This window comes from Ailuropoda melanoleuca, chromosome 2, assembly GCF_002007445.2.
Source record: "Ailuropoda melanoleuca isolate Jingjing chromosome 2, ASM200744v2, whole genome shotgun sequence".
In the NCBI taxonomy this organism is placed as follows: Eukaryota; Metazoa; Chordata; class Mammalia; order Carnivora; family Ursidae; genus Ailuropoda; species Ailuropoda melanoleuca.
This window is the reverse complement of record NC_048219.1, coordinates 22,768,161-22,787,224: the sequence shown is the minus strand read 5'-3', so window position 1 is coordinate 22,787,224 and position 19,064 is coordinate 22,768,161. Positions and strand designations below refer to the sequence as shown.

At 42.3% G+C, this 19,064-nt stretch overlaps 1 protein-coding gene across 4 annotated transcripts in view; it reads left to right on the top strand.

The window, feature by feature from the left end:
* The first annotated feature begins 18,097 nt into the window (after positions 1 to 18,097).
* EFCAB14 (EF-hand calcium binding domain 14) overlaps positions 18,098 to 19,064 on the top strand; it is a 35,741-nt gene continuing 34,774 nt past the window's right edge. For all 4 annotated transcript variants that reach the window (XM_011225324.3, XM_019799917.2, XM_002919468.4 and 1 more), the window contains exon 1: positions 18,098 to 18,675. In XM_011225324.3, coding sequence (XP_011223626.1) covers positions 18,494 to 18,675 — 182 coding nt within the window. In that variant the 5' untranslated portion in view covers positions 18,098 to 18,493. The remainder of the gene's footprint in view (positions 18,676 to 19,064) is intronic.

The following is a 19,064-nucleotide window of genomic DNA, read 5'->3' as shown; positions in this document are numbered from 1 at the left end:
TGACATTTTGCTTAAGTCTGCACTGAGTCTATAATCAACTTGAGAATAATGGACATAGTAACAATATTGTCTCTCAGTCATCCAACATGGTATATATCTTCATTTATTTAGGTCTTATTTTGGTTTCAGCAATAATTTGTAGTTTTATTGAACAGAGTTTACACATAATTTGTTAAACTGATTCATAAATATTCCATATTTTTGTTATTATAAATGTTGTTGGGTTTTTTAGTTTTATTTTCTAATTGTTCATTTCTAGTATATAAAAATACAGTTGTGGAGGCGCCTGCATGGCTCAGTCAGTTGGGCATCTGCCTTCAGCTCAGATCATGATCTTGGGGTCCTGGGATCAAACCCCACATCCGGCTCCCTGCTCAGTGGAGAGTCAGCTTCTCCCTCTCCCTCTGCAGCTCCCCCTGCTTGTGCTTTCTTGCTCTCTCTCTCTGAAATAAATACAATCCTTTTTAAAAAATACAATCATGACCTTTTAACTTGTGACTTTGCTAAATCAATATATTAGTTCTAATACATCTTTTATAGATCCCCTATGACTTCTTACTTATAGGATATGATCATATCAAAACCTGTAAATAAAAAAGTTTTACTTTTTTCTATCTAATTATGTGTCTTTTTTTTTCATATAGCACTGACTAGGACCTTAGTACAATGTTGAGTAGAAGCAGTGAGAGAAGGCATCCTTGACTTGTCCCTAATCTATTAGTAAAAGTGTTCCATCTTTCATCACTAACTACATTAGCTGTAGGTTTTTCATAGATGCCCTTTACCACATTGAGGATCTCCTCTTCTACTCTTAATTTTCTCTTAGAGTTTTTTTTTCAGCTTATCTGCTGTTCTTATTTACCTCTTAGAGTTTTTCTAAACAGTAGATAGTGAATATTGTCAATGGTTTTTTTGCATGTATTGTGACAATTGTATTGTTTTTCTCCCCTTACTCTATAATATGGTGAATTACACTGGTTTCCAAACATTAAACCAACTTTAATTTCTAAGATGAATCCCTACTTGGTCATGATATATCCTTTCACATGTAGTTGCCTACAATTTGCTTATATTTGTTAAAGAATTTATGGGGCGCCTGGGTGGTGCAGTCGTTAAGCATCTGCCTTCGGCTCAGGGCGTGATCCCAGAGTCCTGGGATCAAGCCCCACATCAGGCTTCCCCGCTAGGAGCCTGCTTCTTCCTCTCCCACTCCCCCTGCTTGTGTTCCCTCTCTCTCTGGCTGTCTCTGTAAAATAAACAAATTTTTTAAAATCTTTTAAAAAAGAAGAATTTTGCATCTATTTTCATAAGAAAAAATAGTAATTTTCTTTCTTTGTAATGTCTTTGTCTTTTTTTAAATATCAGGATAATATTAAACTCCAAAGATAAGTTGAAGGAAATTCCCTTCCTCCCTATTTTTTTGAATGAGTTTGTGTTGGATTAGTATTATTTCTTCCTTTAATGTTTAATAAAATTCACCAGTGAAACTGTTTAGGCCTGGATTTTCTTCTCCTTTATTATTTTTTGGGGGAGAGAGGGAAGAAATTTTAATAACAAATATATTTTATGATAGAGGGCTATTCAGGACATCCTTTTTTTTCCTTGAGTAAGATTTGTAGTTTGTACTTTTCAAAAAATTTGTCCATTTCATCTAAATTGTCAAACTTATTGGCATGAATTCTTTTTTTTTTTAAGATTTTATTTATTTATGTGACAGGGAGACAGCCAGCGAGAGAGGGAACAGAAGCAGGGGGAGCGGGAGAGGAAGAAGCAGGCTCATAGCGGAGGAGCCTGATGTGGGGCTCGATTCCGGAACGCCGGGATCACGCCCTGAGCTGAAGGCAGACGCTTAACGACTGCGCTACCCAGGCGCCCCCTGGCATGAATTCTTTCAAAATATTACCTTATTATTATCTTGTTAACCTTTTCACATCTAAAAGATGTGTAGTGATGTTCTCTCTTTTCTCTTGATCAGTCTAACTACAGACATATCTCATTTTATTGGTATTTTCAAAGAACCAGGCTTTGGTTTAATTTTTTCTATTGTTCGTTTTCTATTAAATGATTTCCACTCCTATCTTTATTATTTCTTTCCTTCTATTTATTTTAAATTTAATTTGCCCTTCTTTTCCTAATATGTTAAGGTAAACATTTGTATAATTAATTTTCAACCTTTCTTCTCTACTAACATAAGAATTCAAATTATAAATTTTCTTCTATATAATATTATCCACAACCCTCAAATTTTGATGTTCTTTGTTCTCTTTTCCTGCCTTCCTTTGGGTAGAGTTTCTGTTTGTTATTATTTCATCTTATTTCCACCATTAGCCTATTAGCCACGCGTGTCTTAATTTTAGTGGTTTCCCTATGCTTTACAATATTCATCTGTAACTTACCACGATCTACCTTCACACAATATTATACTGCATCATACATATTGAAAGAAACATAATAATATGCTTCTGTCTTCTTCCTATCCTTTGTTGTCATACATTTTACTTCTACATGTTATAAACACCGTAATACATCATTGTTGCTTTTTGCATTAAGCAGTTAATTTTTAAAATTTTTAACTTAGAAAAAAAATCTACATTAACATTCCTGGTGCTCTTCACTCCTTTGTATAGGTCCAAATTTTCAGCTGGTATTATTTTACTTCGGCTTAAAGAATTTCCTTTAGCCTTTTTTACAGTGAAAAACTATAAATTCTTTCAGCTTTTGTTTGTCTGAAAATGTCTTTACTTTCCTTCATTTTTGTGGGGTTTTTAAAAGATTTTATTTATTTACTTGTCAGAGAGAGATAGGGAGAGTGAGCACAAGTGGGGGAGCTGCAGGCAGAGGGAGAAGCAGGGTCCCTGCTGAGCAAGGATGCCAATGTGGCAGTTGATCCCAGGACCCCGGGATCATGACCTGAGCCAAAGGCAGGCACTTAACTGACTGAACCACCCAAGCGTCCCATACTTTCCTTCATTTTTTTTTTAAAGATTTTATTTATTTATTCGACAGAGATAGAGACAGCCAGTGAGAGAGGGAACACAAGCAGGGGGAGTGGGAGAGGAAGAAGCAGGCTCATAGCAGAAGAGCCTGATGTGGGGCTCGATCCCATAACGCCGGGATCACGCCCTGAGCCGAAGGCAGACGCATAACGACTGCGCCACCCAGGCGCCCCTCCTTCATTTTTGAAGAGTATTTTCACTGATGTATAATGCTAGATTGACATCTTTTTTTTTCTTTTCCTCTTTCTGTTTTTAAAAGAGATTATCCCCCTGGTCTTTTAGATTGCATTGTTCCTAGTGAGGAATTAATGATAATTCTTATCTTTATTCTCTTGTAAATATATCTTCTTTTCTGTCTGCCTCAAATATTTTCTCTTTAACTAGGCTTTTAGTAAATTTGTTACGATGTACCTTGGTATGGTTATCGTGTTTGTTGAGTTTCTTGGGTTTATTGTTTATAGCCTTCATGTTTAAAAAAAATTGGCTACTATTTCTTCAAATATTTTTCTGCCTCTACACTCTCTGAGACCCCAGTTACACAAATGCTATATCACCTGCAGTTTTCCACCAGTAATGAGGCTCCATGCATTTTTTTTTAAGTCAAGTCTTTTTTTTCTTTCTCTGCTACAGTTTGGATATTTGTTATTGCTATGTCTTAAAGATCACTGATGTTTTCTTCTTCAGTATCTAATCTGGTTTTTAAGTTATACTGTGTAATTTAGTTCAGATATAATGCTTGTAAACTCTTTAAGTTCCATTTGGTAACCTCCTCTTCTTTCCTCATATGTTCATGTTTTCCCTTAAATCTCAATATATATATTTACATTACCTACTTCAAAGTCTATGTCTGCTAATTCCAGCATCTTTGTTATTTCTGGGTCTATTTCTATAGGTCATATTTTCCTGCTTCCTTCCATGTCTAGTCATTTTTATTGACTGTTAGATCCTGTGAATGTTCTGTTGTTGAGGGTCTGAATTTTGTTTCCTTTCTTTAAAGAATGTTGACATTTGTTTTGCTTGGGCAGGCAATTAAGTTACTTGTAGGTCAGTTTTATACTTTTTAAAGCTTTATTAAAGTAGTTATAGAGTAGCCTTTACTCTGAGGCTATGTTAGTCCTACTACTATGACCTTTTTGAGGCCTCTACTGAATGGCCAGGTGTTCACAAGTTCTCTCCCCCGTAGCCAGCTGGAATGTGAATGTCTCCCAGCCTGGTTCAGCTTATACCTCCCCACGTTATAACTCCCCAGTAGTTATTATCTGCCCACATTCATGGAGTTTCAGCTTTTGCATGTACAACCTAGGATTTTGACAAAGACTCAAGAAAGACCCCTACACAGATTTTTGGAGCTTTTTTCTTCCTCTCAGGGACTCTACCCCTGTACTTTACTTGAGTTTCTTCGCCCTGCTCTGCCACAAAGTGTCTTCAGGCATAAAGCTAAGGTGATCATTAGACTCACCTTGTTTGCTTTCCTTCGCTCAGGGATCATGGTCCTGTGCTAGCATTGTCCAATATCTGAACAATTGTTTCATAATATTTGTCCAGTCTCCTGTTTATTTACGCAGGAGAGAAAGTCCATTACAACTTACTCAGTCATGTTCAGAAGTGAAAATTTCTCTCCCTTCGGTCTTTATTCAGATGTTACTTCAAAAGTTGCAGTCACTCTAACAATACTCCCTGTCCCCCTTTCCTGCTTTATTTTTCCCTTTAGTACTCATCATCCAACACTATATATATTTACCTGTCTTATTTCTGCATTATTTCCCTTCATTGGAATATAAGCTCCATGAAGGCAGGGATTTTTGTATATTTTGTTACCAATTATAGCTCAAGCACAAAGCTTAGTTTTTATAATACAGTAAGTACTCGATAAATATATAATGGGTGGATGGATGGATAGATGAAAAATCACCTCCTTCCAAAAACCTTCCTTAATGCATCTCTACCCTTTCTGCATCTTGTGTCATGGTGCTGATATACCTTTCCTGTTTATGTGTCTGTTTCTCTCTCTCTTTCTCTCTCTCACTGTGTGTTTCTCGCTCTCTCTCTCGCTCGCTCGCTCTCTTTCTCTCTCACACACACACACGCATATACATCAGGAGTTCTTGAATAGCAGGAATGTGATTTTTGTCTACCTGTGAGTTCCCAGCTTCCAACACTGGGCTGGTCACAGGAGAGTTACCGTTTGTATGAACGGAAATTACCATCTCAAAAGTGCAATTCTCAAGAAAACCAGCAGAGGACAGCACAAGGCCATGCATGCCTGTACTGTCTCCCAGGGCATCTTCTTTAAGTAGGGGTTGGTCTCAGATGGAGCTGGACCTTCAGTTTTAGGCTTAGACACAGAATTAGTGCTATTCTCCTCAGAAAAGGACTCAGGAGGGCCCAGGAAGCCTCCCCTAGGTTGTCCTGTCCCCTGGCTTTGCTGACTCAGCATCTCTCATCATTTACTCCATCCATAAACATCCAGCCTTGACTGAGGAAGCCCAAACACACACACACACACACACACACACACACACACACACACACACACACAGAGTTCCTCTTCATAGAACAGCCCTCCTTTCACGATCCCATCGCCTTCTCTCCCAGCCTGTGCTATTTAAGTTTCATGGTTCAAACGGGATTTCTTGGAGGTCTATTTCCTGGCCTCCTGGTTCACTCAGTGCACTCCGCAATTCCCATGAAGACTGTTAATGCTCACCATTTAAATTCAATCCTTACCACAGGCACTGTCAGGAGGTAAGTTTTGTTAATTCCAATTTACGGATGAGGAAACAGGCTCAGAGAGGAAAAGGAACTTGCCTAAGGTCACACAGCTGGTGGGTGGAAGGGGTGAGACCTGAGCCCAGATGTGCTAGTCCAGGGCTCCGGTGGCCACGTGCAGCCTCTTCTGCAGCTCAGGCCCCAGGGGAAAAGGGCAGGTGGGCTGGAGACCCCAGTGCAGATTCTTTCCTCTCAGGATTATTGTTCCTATCCTAATATAAGCCCAGTCACTCCAGACTTACTTTTTTTTTCTTCCAGCATAAACCTCTTCTGCGGCATTTACCCCCAGGCCTGGCAGGCTTCCTAGGAACTAGCTGGGCAGGGCGGGGATATTATCGGTGTCCTCCCAAGCTTCACAGGCACGCTGCAGGGGCTCCCTCAGAGCACAGTTGCTGGAGGGATGGCTAGATGGGCAAAGTAACCAAGAAAGGACAACGCCCGGAAACTCTTTAGGGTTTCATCTACTCCTCCAATAGTGTAATTCAGCAAATAGTCCCTGAGGTCCTCCCAGCACTGGGTCCTGTTTTGGGGGTTACACAGTCGATAGTGGGGAAACTGAGGCTACTACACAGCCAAGGCACAAAAGCTTGCAGCAACTCAGAGGAGGCTGTGCCCAGAATAGAAGGAGAATCCAAGCGGGGGGCAGCTCTCACCCCTGCCCACAATAATGCTGGGAACCAGTTGCTGTTTCCGGCTGCCTGGGACCCACCAGGAGAAGAAACCATTGTTTAGCTTGGAGCTTGGCCCCTTTCCTACCACCCAATCCTTCCCCTTCCCATTGTCCTTAGGCTTCTCCTCAGGGTACAGGATGCAGCTGTTGGCAAAGCAGCAAAAAGAATGGTGGAAAGGGTTGGGGGAAGCAGATGAGGCCGTCCCAGGAGAGGAAAGACACTTACTGGTGGTCCCTTCTCAGATGCGCTACAGACAAAGGCCTCAGACAACAGGCTCCCTGGGTGCAGAACTCAGGCTTCGGAGGCGGACAGATCCAGATTCAGGCCCCAGCATCTGCCACTGATGTGCTGTGTGTCTCTAGGCAAGACTCGTGCTCTGAGCGTCGATTTCTTTCTCAGAGCAGGGTAAGAGGCTTGCCTACTGAGGATTGGCTTCTTGTGGTGAGGTTTAACACAAAAATGCCTGATACCTAAATATTTATTTGTTTATTTATTTGAGAGAGAGAGAGAGTGTGGGGGGGGAGGCGCAGAGGGAGAAGGAAAGAGAGAAACAATTCAAGCAGGCTCCACGCCCAACGCAGGGCTCAATCTCACAACCCTGAGATCATGACCTGAGCCAAAATGAAGAATCGGAAGCTTAACCGACTGAACCACCCAGGCGCCCCCCCTTTAAGTATTTTTAAATGTTCATGTATCTTCCTTCCTCCCACTTTAACCATAGCAAACCACCAAGAAATACGATGATGACAGAGAGGTTTCTTATAGCAGATGGAAGCAGCACTTTGTATTAAGTAAAGGAAGACGTATTACCACTGAGTCATCATCGAATTCAAATTTTAAAAATCTGTAATAAATCACATTTAATAATTAATAATGACCTTAATGGGACAGCTGACGTTTATTGAGACACATATTGACACTTCCTAGGGGACAGGCATATTCTTCACAGCCACCCTGTGGGCTGGGTGTTATCAGGGCCAGCTTCATGCATGTGGGGGCAGTGCCGGTGTACAGAGCCTCCACGCAGAAAGGTGCTCCATAATGGGTTTAATGCTCTCTGGGCACCATCTTGAAATTCTCAACAATTTTATCTTTGAATTTGGGTTTTGTAAGTGAAATCCAAATGAAATAATGGAGCATGCACCAGGGACTTGGAAACGCAGCTGACACATAGTTCTGCCTCTCATTGTCTCCCCCCTTCTCCCTCCCCAGAATGGGTTCTTGGCTGCCTGTTCCCTGGCCTCTGGCCCAGGCAGGGGCTTGGATACAGACATAAGGAAAATTGGGTTGAGGATGCCTGCCAAGTCATGAGGCAGGGCCCCATGCCCCTGTGAGTATCCCCATGCCCAAAGGAATGCAACATTAAATAGTGAATAATGAACAGATTGAGTGAGAAATCATAGAAGAAAGGGGAAAAACTCCTTTTCCTGCTTTTTGAACAAGGAGCCCTGCATTTTCATTTGCACTGGGCCCCATAAATTACGTGGTGGTCCTAGTTACTATTACTAACACCATTTCACAAAAGTGGAGGCTTGGAGAGGCTCAGTAATTTCCCCAAGATCACACAGCTACCAAGTGACAACGTTCAGACATGGACTTAGATCCCAGAGGAGAGGATTCTGAGACCTTAAAGAGCCACAACACAAGAAGGGTCTCAAGATTTGAGAGCAGGAGCAGGGGGCCAAAGGGAGAAGCAGACTCCTAGCTGAGCAGGGAGCCTGATGCGGGGCTCGATCCCAGGACACTGGGACCATGACCTGAGCTGAAGGCAGATGCCTAACCTACTGAGCCACCCAGGCATCCCTGGCCAGCAACTTTCAAAGGTTGAAATATGATGATGAATCAATCCTTTGTGTTGTTTACCCAACATGGGAGGGCTGTTATCCACAGATCAACAGACAAACAGACGGACAGAGGGACCAAATGGCAGAAGGAGCAGAAGCAACCCCTTAGCTCTCAGCACCACTCCTCAAGCCTCCCCACCCACGACTAGCCCACTGGCCAGTCCTGGGGGGGAACGCCCATCTGCAGAGACGGCAGCGTCTGGAAGTCATTGCAGCTAGGTCATGCATCCTTGGCCCTGCCTCTGTCCCCTGGGTTCCTAAGCCCCTGGTTCCCAGGATGAGGATGTGCCATCTCCAAGGCAGGAAGGCCACGGGAAGGGCTGTCCTGGGCTATCCTGGGCTAGCCACCTCTCCTGCCTGGGGCTTTACATGGCCCCAGAATATGTTTGTGAAGTGGTTCTTGAAGTTAGGACCCTTCCTTTTTTGGTTTTGTTTTGTTAAGATTTTATTTATTTATTTATTTATTTGGACAGAGAGAGAGGCGGTGAGAGAGGGAACACAAGCAGGGGGAGTGGGAGAGGGAGAAGCAGATTTCCCGCTGAGCAGGGAGCCTGATGCGGGGCTCGATCCCAGAACGCTGGGATTATGATCTGAGCCAAAGGCAGACGCTTAACGGCTGAGCCACCCAGATGCCCCAGTCAGGACCCTTTCTGTCCACCCCCAGACCTTCCAGGAGGCGCTAGAGTGGACTTGTCCAATAAAACGTTCTATAGTGATGCAAATGTTCTGTGTTGCCTGATAGCCACTAGCCACATACGGCCACAGAACACAGCAGCCAGTGAGACTAAGGAACTAATTACAACTTGTTATTTAAGCTTAGTTAAGTTAAATGTTGGTTTAAATTGCCATGTGTGGCTAGTGGCTACCATATGGGGCAGCACGGTCTAGAAACAAAAGGAGACAACCAAGAACGGGATGACTGCACCTTAACTGGAGCTCCCACAGCACTTTCACAAGCATCTTCTCATTGTGTGTCCTGTGAAACAGATGTTAACCCTCATTTTGCAGAGGAGAAAACGAAAGCTCAGAGAGTGTAAATAGCTTTCGTGCTGACAGAGCTAGTACTGGAAGCACGCTGTCATCCCACATCTCTTGATCCCCAAACTCTGCTAGTACCTCTGCTCAGTACTGTCCACGGAGGTGCCCATTGCGTATTTATCGGGTCATTGTTGTCAGGTGCCCAGCCCTGGGCTAGACACAGACAAAATGAGAGACAGGCCCAGGCTTTGGGTGGGTATCCCACATGAAGACAGATTTTATTGTGCGGGTATAAAATGTACATATAAAAATTACTTCAATAAAAAATTATGGGGTATAAAAATTATTTCAAGTGACTTTTTCCCAAGTAGTTTAAAGCACTTTGCTTTGTTTTTTAAAAAGATTTTACTTATTTATTTGAGAGAGAGAGAGCACGAGCAGGGGGCAGGGCAGAGGGAGAAACAGGCTCCCTGCTGAGCGGGGACCCTGAGATCATGACCTGAGATCATGACCTGAGCCAAAGGCAGATGCTTAACCGACTGAGCCACCCAGGGGTCCCAGCACTTTGCATTAAATCACCTACATTTGACAGATCTCGGATTTATATTTCAGGCCCCAGCCTCTGCCCAGAACTCCAAATGGACACAGGCATACCTCATTCTGTTACGCTTCTTTTTACTGACTTCACAGGTAGTGCATTTTTTACAAACCGGGGTTTTTTGTGGCAAGCCCGAGTCAAGCAAGTCTACCAACACCATTTGATTACAATCACCGAAAGCTCAGATGATGGTCAGCAGTTTTTAGCAATAAAGTATTTTTATTTAAAGTATGTAGACTGTGTTTTAGACATGCTATTGCACACTTAGGAGATGACAGTATAGTGTAAACAGAACTTTTATATGCACTGGGAAAACAAAAAATTCATTTGAGTCCCTTTATTGAGAAATTCACTTTATTGTGGTGGTCTGGAACCGAGCCCACAATATCTCCCAGGTATGCCTATATACCACAGCTCATTTGAATGTTGAATTGGCTTCTCAAGTTTACCCCAAACTGCCCTTCCCCATCTCAGTAAACAGCAATTTCCCTCTTCCATTTGTTCCATGCTAAGCCTCTGGAGTCATCTAGTATTCCTTTCTTTTTCATACCTTCTATGTAATCCATAAGCAAACATTGTTAACTCTGTCTTCAAAAAGCCAGAGTGCTCTTTTCAAAATCTAAGCCAGAGCATGACTCCTCTTAGTTTTTAGAATAAAAAACAAATAGAAACCAGCCTTAACAATTCCCTGAGCGGGGGCGCCTGGGTGGCGCAGTCGTTAAGCGTCTGCCTTTGGCTCAGGGCGTGATCCTGAGTCCCACATCAGGCTCATCCACTGGGAGCCTGCTTCTTCCTCTCCTGCTTCCCCTGCCTGTGTTCCCTCTCTCACTGGCTGTCTCTCTCTCTGTCGAATAAATAAATAAAATCTTAAAAAAAAAAAATTCCCTGAGCGGACAAAACCAGATGAATCATACAAACAAAGCTTCATTTAGCTTTAAGTTAGCAAGGTTAACTTGACCTGGGTTATTTCTTGCTTGTGCCTCTGGAAATCAGAAGCAAAACTTAAACTGTTTCCCTAGGTTGATATGAGGCAACCACTGGCCAATTCCAATCATTTAAGGAAACTCTAATATTATAACCAATCACTGTGAAAAATAAGCAGTCAGGGCTTTCTGACCATAGAAGCTGCTTTATGATCACATAGCCCTGAGCCTAATTCCAAGCTCTGGTCTGGGTGCTCCCACCTTGCAAACTGTCTTTTTGTTGTGTGCACCGTACATTTTTACTAATTGCTCCCGTGGTGATCCACTGGTTTTACTTCTGTTGTTTCTGAACTTTTGACATTTCAGGTCATCAGAAGTGGGTCCCAAAGAAGACCTCCAACAATTTCAAAGCTGGTGAAGCAATGGGCGCTGGTACCCACAGAGCCCACTGAGCTCAATGCTTTCTTACCCCGCCTGGAGCTTGTGGGTGAGTCTGTCTTGGATCCAAGCTCCACTTTCTGTGTTTTGAGCTCTCCAACTTTATGGTACATACTTGCATTTTGTTGAAGCTTCTTGGTAAGTTACCCTATTGTGTTCCAAATGTGGGGGGGGGGGGAATGCATGATTCCCTGTGTTTTGGAACAACCGTTGGAAAATATGGCACCTGGTAGATAGGACACCTTAGAGAATCTAAATAGAGCAAAGATGATTTCCACCTGATCTATGCACCACAACCTTGTGCCATTTCGCAAAACGAGTGAACTTCAGGAATCGTTGTGAAAACTTCGACTTAGATAAAAGCCCACCTTACGGGAGTACCCTTAAAAAAGATGATTCCAAACCTCTCAGAGAGAGTAGGATGCATTCGTTAATTGATATGTAGAAGCTTCTAAAAGACAAAGACTCCAAAAACAGCTCTAAAAGGATTCTTACAGCATGCAAATAAAAAAAATCTTAAGTAAACACTCTTTGGCCATCTGAGAGGATAGCCTTAACTTAGTCCATCTGCCAGAAACACATTTTGGATCTAACTATTTTTTTGAGTTCTGTACCTGAGACATGGCTAAAATATTTAAAACAAAAGTGATAAGAACTCTGTGTCTGTCTGTATGTTCATGTATGTCCATGTATGTATGTGATACTTTTCTAACTCCAGATGATACTACCAAAATTAATTTGTAGAGAGCTCTATTTAATTGGCTTAAAGAAAATTAAGCATTTAGGGGCACCTGAGTGGCTCTGTCAGTTAAGCGTCTGACCTTCGGCTCAGGTCGTGATCCCAGGGTCCTGGGATCGAACCCCCAGAGAGTCTGCTTCTCCCTCTCCCTCAGCAGCTCCCCCTGCTTGTGCTCTCTTAGTCTCTCTCCCTGTGTCAAATAAATAAATAAAATCTTTAAAAAATAAAAAAAAAAAAGACTGAAGAGCACATATTGAGCAAGATTTAAGAAAATTAAGCATTTATACAAATCAGGTTCACTCTCAGAAATATAGAAACAAATCCAAATGTTTTTCAAGTTCATGAGATTTGAGATAATCTTTGATAAACAAAAGCTAGTTTAAATTTGTTAGTTTAATAAAAGCAGGCCTGTCCTCAAAATTTGTCAACAAGAAAAATAACTTAGAATGATTAGTTGTTTAATGTCTAATCCAAGCATAATTATTAAAAGCAAGTAATTCAAATAAATATTTAAAAAGTTTATACAAAATTAAGCTAAATAATGGGATAATCAATTAAATATATAAATCATCTCCAAATAAGCATTAAATGCGAAATAGAAATTTATCTACTTTTGATTTTTTGATTTTTCACAGAGAGGCAAAAGTATTTATTAACCATGTCTTGTGCCACATTTAAAAATTTACCATGAGGAAGAATATACTTTTAGAAATTTATGAAATGTGTTTATAAATTTGCTAGTCCAACAATTACTTACTTCTTAGTTTTCACTAGGAATTAAGGATTCTAAGGGTTAAGAATTTTAATTAATATATGTAATGAAAACTGCTAGAAATAATAAGGGTTAAAAAAACAACTGTCTATGGAAAGCAGGTAAGGAAAGTGGAAGATGTTTTTTGGAGAAGGAAAGATACGAAGGACACAGGGGTTTTTTTGGTTTGGGTTTTGGTTGTTTTGTTAAGAGAAAAAAAAAGTAATTTTGTCCTAAAGTAAAACCATTATTCATGATTAAAATAGGAAAAAGATAAAACAAAACCTGTATGGGTATTTATGTTCAAAAAAAAGGAGAGTTTTAATATCAAAAGTACACCAATGCAAATTTAGAACTTAGTTTTCTCTCTGTTAAAAGGATAAAGGTTCCTTAGATTATTAGTCTGCTCTTAATGAAAAATTATAAACAAAGGTTTTTCTTTACCTTTAATGTAATCTGCCTAGAAAAGATTCTGTGCTTTGTCTTTATCAACTCTTCAATTATTAAAAAAACAACAACAACAAAAAACCCAAGTCTTCTTTATTAGAAGAGCTAAGGGTTTTTTTACAACTGTGTAACTTTCTGTATTTGCCTTTAAATCTTTTAACTCTCACTTTGGTTTAATGGATAACTATTGTTTCACAGTGATCTATGATTGTATTTTATCAAATGTTTTAAGTCTTTTGACAATTTTAACAAACTTCCCCCAGTGAAATTCTGAATAAAGTAATAAGAGAAAGGTTAATTTATTTAGGGTCATTTGAGATGTTAAATTACATGGGTAGCATGTAAATAAGAAGTATTGTCAAATAAGAAGTAATGCTAAACTTTCTTTAGCTTCTACTTACATATGTTAACATGTGTGTTCCAGAGATGATATGAAATTCCTAAAAATCTAGTGTGTTCTGATATAATGTTATCAGTCATGATTTTAAAATGTATGTCACAAAAATAACCAAATTTAGTTGTCAATTTCATCACTCTCTTTGTATGTGTATGTGAACTCTCACCAGATCTTCCAAGGTCTTTTGTCACTTACAGTTATTACTTTACTCTGATGCTTTTGCAAAAGTATTCCTGCAAAAATGCTTCATCTTCAAAGAGATTTATGGAAAAAACCCTGACAAGTACTCTAAAATTCAGGTTTCTGACATCTTTAAGATAAAAACACAATGTAAGGTAAGAATTTCTAAAGCTCCAATGGAAAACTGATTGATTCATAAAGATGCTAACTCAAGATGAAGCAAAATAAGGATTACTTACATAATACAGAATGAACTGATGAGATGATTATGATTTTTATGATTTCATTTAAAACATCGCTAGTTCTTTGATGTTTTGTTTTCCAGATTAAAGGGCCCCTTTTGTCCTCTCTTTTATGTTATCTATAGCTTACAGCAATTTGGTAAAATGTCGTTGTGACAAAGGTTAAGACAGTTTTCTTCCTACCTGATCCCTCCAGTATTCAGAAACTCTTATTAGATATTCTTATTTTTATGATAAAATATATATTTGCATGAGTTCAATAAGAGTCGCTCTCCTTGTAACAGGACACAACTGGACAAGTCCTCAGCTTGGCTTTCTAGCTTCCAGAGGCTTTGGAAAGTCCACTCTGATATTCCTTGTGACAAATTCTAGCAAAGCAGATTTAAAAATGCCTATATGCGGGTCGCCTGGGTGGCGCAGTCGTTGCACGTCTGCCTTCGTTTGGCTGGGGGCGTGATCCCGGCGTTGAGGGATCGAGCCCCACATCAGGCTCCTCCGCTGGGAGCCTGCTTCCTCCTCTCCCACTTCCCCTACTGTGTTCCCTCTCTCCCTGGCTGTCTCTCTGTCAAATAAATAAATAAAATCTTAAAAAAAATTTTTTTTAAAGAGCCTATATGGTCAATCACTATTCTTGTTGCGCTTATTTTTTTAAAAGACTTTATTAATCTGAGAGAAAGAGAGAGAGAGAACATGAGCGGAGGGGAGCGGCAGAGGCAGAGGGAGAGGAAGAAGCGGACTCCCCGCTGAACCGGGAGCTCGATGCAAGGCTCCATTCCTGGACCCTGAGATCGTGACCTGAACTGAAGGCAGACGTTTAACCGACCCAGCCACCTAGAGACATTTATGTAAATAATCAGGCCCCGTTTATAGAAACTACTTAATTGTAAATAAACTAGTCTTCCTGTAGTTATCTTTGACAGAAATGGGGATGACTCCAGAGAGAAAAATTATGTTTCAGTAATACATCTTTGGGGATATCAGATTCTAGTGCTGTTGTCTTTGAAGTTTTGTTTTCTACATGTGAACTGGATCCTGAATTCTTCCATTTTCCTTCAACATTTGGCCAGAAGTCTCCAAACTTTTCCATTTTTTCCTACTCTTTTGACTAGGAATCACTGTGAAACTAAAACTGCCCTTTTCTGGAAGCCATGCCAGCTTGACTTGATAGAAACTTCAGGCATCACCACAACAGCTCATGTGTGGACAAACTGTGCTCGTTCCTATGTGGCCACTCAGAAAAATCACCAGAGACAGTCATACTGCAAACCAAGAAAATCTGTCTGATTCCCATGCTTGCCCTCACTCTACCTAAGATGTTTCAAACCTGACATCTAGAAATTTTCTTCAACTGTCTCTCTCCAAACTCAGAAACAGTACTGAAACTTTGCTTGAGCTATTAACTTTTTTCTTTTGTTTCCATAGAAATCTCTCTCTCGTGAAATTACTTGATCTCTCACATCAGTAGAAGCCGAATTCAGGGGGAAGCTCTCCTGCAACATCACCTTCTGAAATACAACATCCTCAAATTCAACCCTTCCTAACTAATCCTAAGGGTATGTGTTTGCTAATACGTCCTGCTGTGCCTATGTAAATAAGTAACTCAGAAAAAACTGAAACCCAAATGCACATTATTCAAAAAAATGTAGATTGGCTTGAGTAAAACATGAATCTGATTATAACCCATTTGAGTTATTTAGTTTGTTAAATCTTCTCTCCTGGGAATCTTTGCTCCAGGAAATTTCTCAGTCCTTGGTTATTGTTTTCCTTACAGTCATCATATTAACCTCCCTAGTGTGTTGTATGCTCTAGAGGGTTTTAAATGCCTGTCAGCAGCCACTCACATGCCAAATGGTAGCCATCAGGATCAGACAACTGGATGAAATGGGCAATAATCACATAAATGATGAAGATGGGAACTACATGGCCCTCCAGCCTGATGACTCAACTAGTGGAAACACAGAATGTGTGATTCTTCGGCCTGACTACATCAATGGCGGTAACCAAGAATAATGCTACACTGGTTGGTCATACTCTCAGTGTGCTGAGACAATGACCAAGGGGAGCGGATTATTAAAATAAAAAACAAATGGAGACCAGCCTTGAAAATTCCCTGAGCAGACAAAAACACTTGAATCGTACAAACAAAGCTTCATTTAGTTTTAAATTAGCAAGGCTAATTTGATCCGGGTTATTTCTTGCTTGTGCTTCTGGAAATCATAAGCAAAACTAAAACTGTTTCCCAAGGTTGATATGAGGTAACCACTAGCCAATTCCCTATCACTTAAGAAAATTCTAATATTTATAATCAATCACTGTGAAGAATAGTCACTACTTTGTCACTATATAAGTTTCTCTGTAACTCTATGCCCCTGAGCCTAATTCCAAGTTTTGGTTTGAGTGCTACTAGTTTGCAAACTGTCTTTTTGGTGTGTGCACAATACACTTTTACTAATTACTACCACTATGATCCGTTGGTTTTACTTCTGTTATTTCTGAAATTTTGACATTGCTTTAAGCACCAGTGGTTTCCCAAAGTCTTGGCCTATGGTCTATGATCCATAAAGCCCTCCAAGATCTGGACCCTGAATATTGTCTGCTCTCATTTCCTACCACTCTCTGTTCTTCAGGTCCGGCCACACTAGATCTTCCAGGTCACTTCTTCCTCAAGGCCATTGCACAACTCCCTCCCTCCTTCCCATCCTCCAGGTATCTGACCAAACATCCCCTTATCATGAGCCACTCCCTATCCCCTTATTGTATTTCAATTTTCCTCATAACATTCATCACCTCCTGACATTTAATCTATTTGCCTATTGTTGCTCTCCTCCCACTAAAGTATAAGCCACAGAAATGGGGTTGACAGATAAATTTGAATTTTAGATTTAAAAAAGTTAAATTTGAATTTTAGATTAAAAAAAGAATTAACTTTTCATTATGAAGATGCCCCAGATGTTGCATGGGATATACTTATACTTTGGGGGAAAAAATCGTTCTTGATCTGAAATTCAAGTTTTCCTGGTGTCCTGGTTTTTGTTTTTGTTTTTTAATTTTATCTGGCAACTCTACCCAGAAAGGCAGGTGGTTATTTAGTTCATCGCTGTGTCCCCAGTGCCAGAGCTGCTCCTGACAAGTAGACAAATAAATATTTATGGAATGATTGAATGTGTTCAACTGGGTCATTAATCTGTAACACGCCTGAACTTTTCGTAAACAGCAAGCGAGTCAGAGGGGCGGAGCCTGTGGACTGTGTCAGTCCAGATCACAACTCCGGGTCTGGCGGCTGATGAACTTTCCTAGCAGGTCGAACACCTGGGTGTTTAAGCCTGCCGGTGCCCCTGCTCCGGGCGAAAGAAAACTCCGCCCCGGGACAGGTGAGCGGCGGAGCCCAGGTGGCCTTCCTGGGGGCGGGACCTCCTCAACGGGTAGGCGGGACCCAGCCCTCGCCGGAGCTACGGCCCCTTTAACGCCCCGCCTTCCACCACTCGCGCCCCTGGTGTGACGTCACCCGGAGGACGGCCAATGAAAGCGGGGTTTACTGGCAGGCGGCGCCGGCGGCTGCTGCCAAAGGGGAAGTGAGCTGGGGCTGGAGCGATGGCCCGGGTCTGGAACCCGCGGCCGCCGCCGCCGCCACCACCACCAGCGCGTTGGGAGCAGCTGCGGCTGCAGCCGGAGCGGGGTCCGGAGTCGCGGCTGGAGTGGAAGCGGCGCGTGTGAGTTGCCGAGAGTCGCCAGAACACCTCGAACTCTGGGCGGGAGCGCTTCAGGTGGGCTGAGCAGCCGTCGTCCCTCCGCATCGCCCTATCGCCCCGGCCCAGACAGCAGGGCTGGGGGCTCCCAGCTGCGGGACTGGCACTTGGCAGGCTGAACCCTCCGAGCCGTGCTCTAGGCCTTTCGCAGTCTCGGGCCCCCTTCAAACTCAAGGCGGAAGCCGGAGAACGGTGATCACGCCAAGACCCGGTCATTGTCTTGGCGCCCAAGCTGTGTTGGGGTTGTAGTGGCTGCGAGTCCCCCCTTCTGCTGCCACCTCTCCAGTTAGGGAGCGACTAGCGCGTTCTCACTGTCTAGCTCTGCACCTCCCCCTCTTCTCCCATTCAAGAACAAGTTTCTTTTCGCTCTCTACTGGAAGTCCTGCTCGGAAGGCCAGAACACCCATCTGTGTGTCCTTCCCCAGCTGCTGGAGCACACTTAGAAGTATTACCTGCCTATTGGGAGATAAAAGTTGTTCCGCTTGCCACCCTCTTATCTGAGACTCCATGCCCAGAGCCTTACCCATTTTTATCACCAGCTCCCTGGCCATCTCTATGTGACTTCCCCCACCCACCTGAGTTCCACTTTCCCTCTGGGCTCCAATCTCTAGCCCCCAGCGGATCTGGTCAGTCCCACCCCTGGGTGGGAGTGACCCAGGGCTCTGGCCCAGATTCCCCACCCTGGAAGGCAGCTCCAAGGCAGCGAGAGAATTGGGCGTCGGGTACGAACCTGGCAGCTCAGGAGTGGGTGCACCACTCACCCCACACAAAAAGATGAAGAAGCGCAAAGAGCTCAATGCATTGATCGGCTTGGCTGGGGACAGTAGGAGAAAGAAGCCCAAGAAAGGCTCGGGCCACCGCCTCCTTCGCACTGAGCCTCCTGACTCAGACTCTGAATCCAGCTCCGAGGAGGAAGAGGAGTTCGGTTTAGTTGGAAATCGCTCTCGTTTTGTCAAGTGAGTGATGCAGTGGTGAGGGTGGGATAGGGAAAAGGCATTTCCTTATACTACCAACAGGGAAAATTGAAAGGAAGGAGAAGGATGTTCATAGAAAGGAAAAAGGGTGTAGACCTTGGACGGCAAACAGGAAGAAAAGGTGTTAGGGTGATGAGCTCAGGTCCTGAATGAAGGATAAGTTAGAGATCTGTCTCTAAGTGTGTGAAGAACTCGGAATCCAGGGTGGAGATATTGACTTGGGGAATGTGCCAAGAGCCCGGAGGGACCAAGTTGGGAGTGGCAGAAAAGCTAAGAATAGGTACCCGGGAGCAAAGAAGCTTTTAGGACTAGACCTTTTTTAAAAGTGTAGTAGAGACAGGGACTTTAAGACTTCAGATTATTCTTTGCAC